General features: G+C 42.9%; 1 protein-coding gene across 1 annotated transcript in view; it reads right to left on the bottom strand.

Annotated features, from left to right (window-relative positions):
* The window catches only part of ercc6 (excision repair cross-complementation group 6), a 17593-nt gene extending 11248 nt beyond the window's left edge, over window positions 1-6345 (bottom strand). Inside the window, exons 1-7 of the mRNA XM_019864623.1 lie at window positions 6249-6345; window positions 3684-3862; window positions 3370-3589; window positions 2778-2898; window positions 2584-2698; window positions 1525-2209; window positions 292-423 (exon numbers count right to left, since the gene is read on the bottom strand). Coding sequence (XP_019720182.1) covers window positions 292-423; window positions 1525-2209; window positions 2584-2698; window positions 2778-2898; window positions 3370-3589; window positions 3684-3855 — 1445 coding nt within the window. The 5' untranslated portion in view covers window positions 3856-3862; window positions 6249-6345. The remainder of the gene's footprint in view (window positions 1-291; window positions 424-1524; window positions 2210-2583; window positions 2699-2777; window positions 2899-3369; window positions 3590-3683; window positions 3863-6248) is intronic.
* Between the last annotated feature and the right edge of the window lie 1260 nt (window positions 6346-7605).

Below are 7605 nucleotides of genomic sequence, written 5' to 3'. Positions count from 1 at the left end.
CAAACCTTTTTATTGTCCGGTTTTGTTTTTTTCTTTGGGGGGGGGGGGGTTGGAACATATTACATAAAGGAAGTTGAACAAGCTCACGTTCTACCCACATGGCTATCAATTGAGTAGTTTAATTCCAGGAGTTGTAACAAAAAACACAAACGATGCCATTATACAGATAAGTTTTCATAGCCATCCCTTTCACAGTAGGTTTAGGATAACTCTGAGACACTCAAGTAAAACAATGTAATTATAATGAAAACAAATCCTTTTTGTGACTAAACCCGGATCCACACCACTTACTTGAAAAGTTTCTTCCAGAGGAAACCAGGCACTTTGAAGCCTTCATCAAACTCTGCATCACTGTCATCTGTCAGCTCCTCACCTCTCTCCCGCCTCTCCTCCCTTTCTTGAAGACGCTGTCGCTTCCACCTCCTAGCAGGAAAAAGTACAGACTCTTGAAGACGCGGTACGAAAACAAACGCAGGACTTAATGAGTAAGGAGCTTGTCTGGAAGCGATACTGTTGTTATTAAGGCTGAGACAGATTCATAATGCCTTTAAGAGCTAATAAATGGATGGAGACCCCACAAAAGTTGTGCGGAAGGCAACTTGTTAGGTCCCTTAAGATTTGCAAGCTGAACAGAAAAAAAAAGAGGTAAATGTAAAGGAGAAAGGGTTTAATAATGGCGCAGCAAAAGGCAGTTAGAGGCAGAGTCGTCACGCAGCAAATGAAGATTGATACAGACAATTAGTAGTGTGAGTTCCCCAGAAAGGTGTGAGGTGGAGGGGATAAGAATCCATCTTCATTTGGGCCTGGTCCTGTCACCCTGCCACAAAACTGCTCCTTTAGCTGGGCCTGTGAGACCTCGTGCTCTAATTAAGTCAAGACTAAGCATTGGTTCAGTTAATTACACTTTTCTGCCCCCTCTGCACCAACAGCATTGCCACCTCACTGCCTCCGCCCCACTACAAACTGCTCCGAACAACATCACTGCTCGCAAGGCCAGCCGGCCTCACCCAGCCGTGCCGTGTCGTGTCGGTGCTGCTCAACTGACATTCAATCATTGTAGCGCAGAAAAAGAAAGGACACATGCCAACACAATTTATTTGGCAGCTATAAATATGAAATCTCATTAGGGCTGCTCTTCCCCTAATCTGAGCATGAGCATGAGAGTGAGTGAGTGAGTGCGCTTATTGAAAAAAAAAAAAAAAGCGTGGACGAGGAAAATTAGGGCAGATCGAGAAGGGGGGAAAAAAGAGCAAGGAGTGAATTTGCTTCGTCAAGAAACAGCTGCCAATCTCATCTGGGATTAACTCTTTTCTGGCACCGTGTAGCCAGCACAAACCAACTAACTCATGCAAATAACAATAGCACATTTTCACTATGCCGGTCCATATGCGTTATCAACTAAAGAGGCTCAATCTTGTTAATTGGCCACTTTCCTAAAAAGACTTGCAGCCAAACTTTGTTATACAACGGAACAACGGTGGACCCTCTGGAACTGGAAGTGAACTGTTGCAGTGAAGGTTTTACCTTATCCGCTGTCTGTAATATTCCACATCGCCGTCATCTTTGCATTTCTTCTCTTTACTTTTGCCGTCATCCTCTTCATCTGAATACTGGTCATCACTCTGCTGTTTCTTAACCGGCCTCTTTCCCTTTGCTTCATTCTTCCTCTTGTACGCTTTCAACTCGTACTCGTCATCGTCTTCCCCAAAGCCTTCCTCCATGGCGTCTCGTTCTTCTCGTTCTGGATCGAAGCCTTCGTCGCTCGGCAGGTACTCGGAGCCATCGCTGTCAACCTCGTCACCGTCTATTGGAGTTTTTCTCTTTGGCTTTGGCGTTTGTGGCTCAGATTTCGTTCTCGCCTTGGGATGAGCCTTCAGCGCAGTTATCTGGAGCTTTCGCATGCGCTTACGCATTTTCTTGTCCTTGGGAGAGGAAGCGGTTCCTTTGGATCCTTGTTGATGCGTAGCAGAACTCCTCCTCTTCTTCGCATGAGGAGTCCTCTTCCTTTCAGTGGCCAGCTTTGCCTGGTCGGCCAGGTACTGATCGAAGGCCGAGTTCTCGGCCAGCATCGGTTTGCGGGGCTCCTTCTTCTCCTCCGTCTGTGGGATTCGCGTACCAAAAGGTGTCATGTGACCTGTCCGGATGAGCTCCTCCCACTCTGTCTCCTGTGCTGGCATGAGCATGCTGCCCAGCGTGGAAGGGCCAGGCTCTGGTACAACAAACACCAGTATTGGCCAAATGCTTGATTGATAATAAAGGCATTGATCACAAATACAACTAAGTTGGGTATTTTGCTGCAGTGGAACATCACACAAATTTTGATATACTAGGGGCAAGTCAACATATTTCCTCGAGGTCATTCGTAGATGAGGTTTAATAAAAATAAAGATATCTACCCCCAGCTGCAGTGCAATAGTGGAATGGCATCTACAATTCAAGGTTGAAATATAAGCGGTAACATCAACAATGACATTTACTTTTTATAGAATATACTCTATTCGCCGATTGGACTTCTCCCCAGTTTCGTTCTTTCTTTTTGCTTCACTTCAGTTGAATTTAGTTCATTTGTTGTTGTGACCTTACCCGTGTCTTCTGTACCCTCTGCCAAAAGTTCATCTTCAAACCTTTGGGTAATTTCTCCTCCCAAAATAGCCTGAAGCCGCTTCTGTTTGGCTCTGACCTTCTTGAGCTGTTTCTCCTGAATCACACACACAAAAACTTTTTAGTAATAAGGTCACCATCAAATTAATGTGAAAATACCATCTTAATAACCTTACCTTATTTTCTTTCTGCCTTTTGACCGATTCAATCTTCCTGCTGATGTCTTTACTCGATGAAGCATACGGGGACAGCTGCTCAATGATTTTATTGATGTGCTTTAGAGATACCGTCACAGACCTAAAGGTCAGATGGAAACAATCATAATCAAAATATGATACAATAGTCATAAAATAATTATAGTTCAAAGATAAACATTTTTGACAACATTTCCTGTGTTTTTAGAATTACAGAGCAGGCCAAATATCATGCTCTCATAGGCTAGATATGACCTTAATTATGATACTCACAGATGATGACCGGGACAAATTTGAGCATCCACCTCAAGAAAAATAAAGTAGCTAATGGTGGAGTCAGTGTTTGTATAATGTATTTCACAATTCATTCAACACAATAAAAATTACAAAGAAAAGAATTCCCAAATAGCCACACCATTAGCATAGCTTCTTAATTTGTTTGACTACTACTTCTATTGCTACTCTTTGTTCTATTTTGTGTCAAACACACATTTAAAAATTCTATTACAGTGTGTATTTGAGTTTGCCCACTGTTGCACTGGTCGTTTTAAATGATTATTTGTATTTTCTTTACCTGACATCATCCAGCACCGATTCGTACTCCTTCTCGGCCTCTGCTTTTGCAGCAGCCTGACTGGCCTCCTGGATGGCCTCGTCCACCTGCTGCAGGACACCTTGCTCCAGGACATCATGGTCATAGATGGCCACGCCGAGGCCAAGAAGTTCGTCAGCCCCAGAAGCAGATTGGATGCGCTGGCGGTCGATATGCACCAAAGCTCCGGACCTCTTACCACCTGGACATAACAGTGGATGATAATTTGAAACATGACCAATGATTTTAGTAAAGGCGCCAAGCAAAATTACTCAGAGTAAGATTTTGGTTCTCACCACTGTTACCCTCCCCAGCTTCGTTGACAGCTGTGCAGGGAGACGCAGCCTCAGGGTCCTGAGATAAAACTGCTGAGCCTCCATTCTCCTCTGAGTTTGACCTGCAGAGAGCCACACTGGCCGACCCAGAGTGGGAGGAGGGGACCTGGTCCTCTGCCCCATCTACTGGCATGATGAGGCTGTAACAACGTATTATAGGGCAGACCCTTTACCATATTTTAATGACATTTTAATTACGCAACAACTCTATCTGCTACCTGAGCAGTGTAATATACAGGGTGTTCCAAAAGTCTTGGGCACAATTTGACATTGAATATCTCGGAAACTATTAAGGATATAAAAACGCATCTGGTAAATTCAGACAGCTTGTAATCTCAATTTTTACATGGAATGTTCAAAGATGTTCAATGTGAGCACCATTGGTCACACGACACACATCGAGCCGATAGTCAAATTCTTGCCAAACGCGTCCCAGCATTGCATTGTCAATGGTTGCAACAGCTTCTGTTATTCGTGCCTTCAGCTTAAAGCATAAGCACCCATCCGTTATGAATTTATCATGCCATCTCACTATGGACTTCCTCTCTGGTGGCTCCTTTCATCAACAGTCCATGATTCAAGGTTTTCCAAATTCAAGCACACAAGGTGTGAAAGGACATTTTGATCCTCTCCTCTTTCATCTATAACTGCTTCAAACAACAAAATGTATGCAGGAAAAGTGACTTAAGATTGCACGACTGTGTGTGTTGTATTATTTTGCTCTTTTGACTTCAAGATGGTGCAGCGAGAGTGAATGCCTTTCCAGCAGCTCCTATATTTTGTTCTACTTCTTCCTTTCATAAATTTGCTGCTGTGAATTGGGAATTTCTCCATTGCTAGACTAATAAAGGTTTTCTTATCTTTTCTTATCAAAACGCCTTTTCTAGTTGAGTGAACACCATGAATGGGTCTGAAAAGAAATAAAAAAACCAACACCGAAAGGAAAAACTTAATGTAATTAGCTTTAAAATAGCACAACTTTTTTTACTACTATTCATAGTTAACGAGATATGGGTAAAGAGATTTGTGTCTCTTTATAAATACACTAGCTAAACCCCGGTGGAGCAAAAGAAGACACCGTGGGCGAGACTACTATTGTAGTAGAAAAATATATATTTGGACAGAAAAGAAAGGAAAACATACAGATGACATAAAAACGTGTCCGTCCGACCTCGAGCATCGTGTCTACTGTAACTAGCTGAGCTGTTGTCTTGGCTCGGCTTGCTTAGCTGGGTGTTGTAGATCAAAGCTCTTTGATGTGTAACGTCAGTTGCATCAGCGCTGATTGGTTGAAGCCAAAAAACGCGCGCGTGCGTACACGTCGCACGCACAGCAGAGAGCAGCGGACTAGAGGACAGCGGAAGACCTGACCTGGAGCCTAAACACCTCACTGGCCAAAAAAGCCCACCAGCGCCTGTACTTCCTCCGCAAACTGAGGAGAGCGAGAGCCCCGCCCCCCCATGATGCAGACTTTTTATAGAGGCACCATTGAGAGCATCTTGACGAGCTGCATCACCGTGAGGTACGCCGCTTGCACCGTGTCCTGCAGAAAGAGTCTGCAGCGCATTGTGAGAGCGGCCGAGAAGATCATTGGTGTCTCTCTTCCTCCACTGGTGGACACTTACAAATCTCGTCTGACCCGCCAAGCCACCCAGATGGCAGGTGACCCCACCCACCCGTCTCACAGCCTCTTCGACGTGCTGCCGTCGGGGAGGACGCTGCGACGTCTCTCTGCTCCGGAGACTAAACACCCTCCATGTACTGCCCGCACTGCCCCCCGCACCCCAGTCTACCCATGCCTCCTGCCACAATCGGTGTCCCTCCCCCAGCATCTGACATCCGATTATTGCACTTAAAACAAGTAACTACGAATACAGTATACAATAATCACAAGTGCCCTTGGTTGTCTGTTGTTGCTATTTCTTTATTTATTTTTATTCAACATATTTATATATTTGTGTCTAATGGAATTTTAACGTAAATTTTAGCATTTCATGTTTGCACTGTGGTTGAGAGAGAAAAGTAATTTCATCTGTGCTGTATGTTCCACATAGAGCATATTTGACAAGAAAAGCTGACTTGACTTGACTATTGACTGCTGAGTCGCGCTTCGCTCGAGTGGGTCGCTACATGGGGACTTCAAATGTGCCCAAGACTTTTGGGACACCCTGTATATTTGACAGCAATCAACACGTCTATGTGACGGTTAACTGTACACGTAGGCGATGGGTTCCCGTTTCATCAATATGTTAAATAAGGTACGCGTGACGAAACGTTGGGTTGAAATAATCCTCTTGTCAATTAAGACCGCAATTTAATCAAAACTGGCAGTGATGTATGCGTCTCACGGAGTCCATTGTTTACATGGGCTAGGCTAGGCTGCTCCTCTACTTCTCGGCTGTCCAGACGAGCAGGCGAACGATTAACGAACCATACACCGTATAACAAACGAACTCGCTAAGTGTATATGAATGAAAGGACGGCAAACATGTTTTCGCCAGCAAGAGAAAGACAGGTGATACTTACGAAACGTGCAGTTACACAACACCTGCGTCCTGCCAAAGCATTTTCCGGTGCCGAAGAACGTCGAGTAACCTTTGATTTGTGCGACAGCGCCTTCTGCTGGCGGGACGGATTCTGCTTCTTTTGTTTGTCCGACAGATGACGCTATACGACCGTTTTCTATTTCGCTTACCAGTTGACTGACAGCAACATAAAGAGGTGATGCCTTCGAAAAAAACTAGACATAAGACTGTTTTTACTCAGCCTCTTTAGACGTCTCCTGTCATTTAATCATGTGACGTAATCTCTGTTTACCACGTGAGGCTAAAATGATGTTCATCAACGTCATGCTGCCGCTTGGACTCGATTTGCCCCTGGTCTGAGAATATACGAAAATACAATAAATTGTGATTTTGGGCTAGTTCTGTTTTTGTTTTGTGGGACTGACAATCTAAGTAAGGCAGACTGCTTACTTCCACACTTCCTGTCCAGATATTTGAACAGGAAAAAAAGTGCAAATTTAACTCTGAAATCATGGACATTATTGGATTCAAAAACAAATAAATACAAAATCACACCAGTCACCAAAAAAAATTAGCTGAATAGGTTTTGTGTTACATTTAAGAATCAACCCAAAATGCACTATAACCTTTGCTTGTGAACCTAATTTGATCTTCTCTAAACTCTCCAACTATTCCACATTTCACTACTTTTTGCACAACTTGCTGTTCTGTAACAATATGCTTAACAGTAAAATTCAGAAGTGTTTGATCCATGAGTCTACCAATGAATTTCCTGGTTCAATGAGAAGTGGAATTTAAACATTCTTCACCATGTGATTCATATATTTGCAGGTATTACCGGTATATAAATTTGCCCCATTGTTTCATATAACAATGCAGCAATGGACATTTTCAGAAATGGACGGATAATAACATGAGTGTGTGTCTTTGCTATAAAATATTGCACTCTGAAATCAAACAAATATGAATGAAAATGACATTTCTGGCTCTCTAGTCATGGGAATCTTTTGGAAAAAATAACACATCAGTGTTGATATAAATGTGAATGGTTCCAAGTAGTTGTGTGCCTCAGAGGAAGTTTGTTTCCAATGTTTTTCAATAATAAATTGTGGGTTTAATTAAAACATCTTCTTGGATTTGCATTAGGGGGTTGCAGAAAGGAAAATAAGTCATTTTAGCTGTCTGGGGTTGAAAAATGTTGCAGGTTTTAAAATATGTTATGAAGACACTGGAAATAATAAATAAAGCAAACTTTTTTTTTTTTTTGCAAGCGCTGTAGCTTTATCACAGAAAGATCTTCAATGTGCAGACCATGTTTTCATTTTAAGTCATTATTTTTACAGAGCCACCCACACAGG

Source organism: Hippocampus comes, unplaced genomic scaffold (genome assembly GCF_001891065.2).
Source record: "Hippocampus comes isolate QL1 unplaced genomic scaffold, H_comes_QL1_v1.1 scaffold108, whole genome shotgun sequence".
Taxonomy (NCBI): Eukaryota; Metazoa; Chordata; class Actinopteri; order Syngnathiformes; family Syngnathidae; genus Hippocampus; species Hippocampus comes.
The sequence above is the reverse complement of the archived record's forward strand: the minus strand, read 5'-3'. Positions and strand labels throughout refer to the sequence as shown.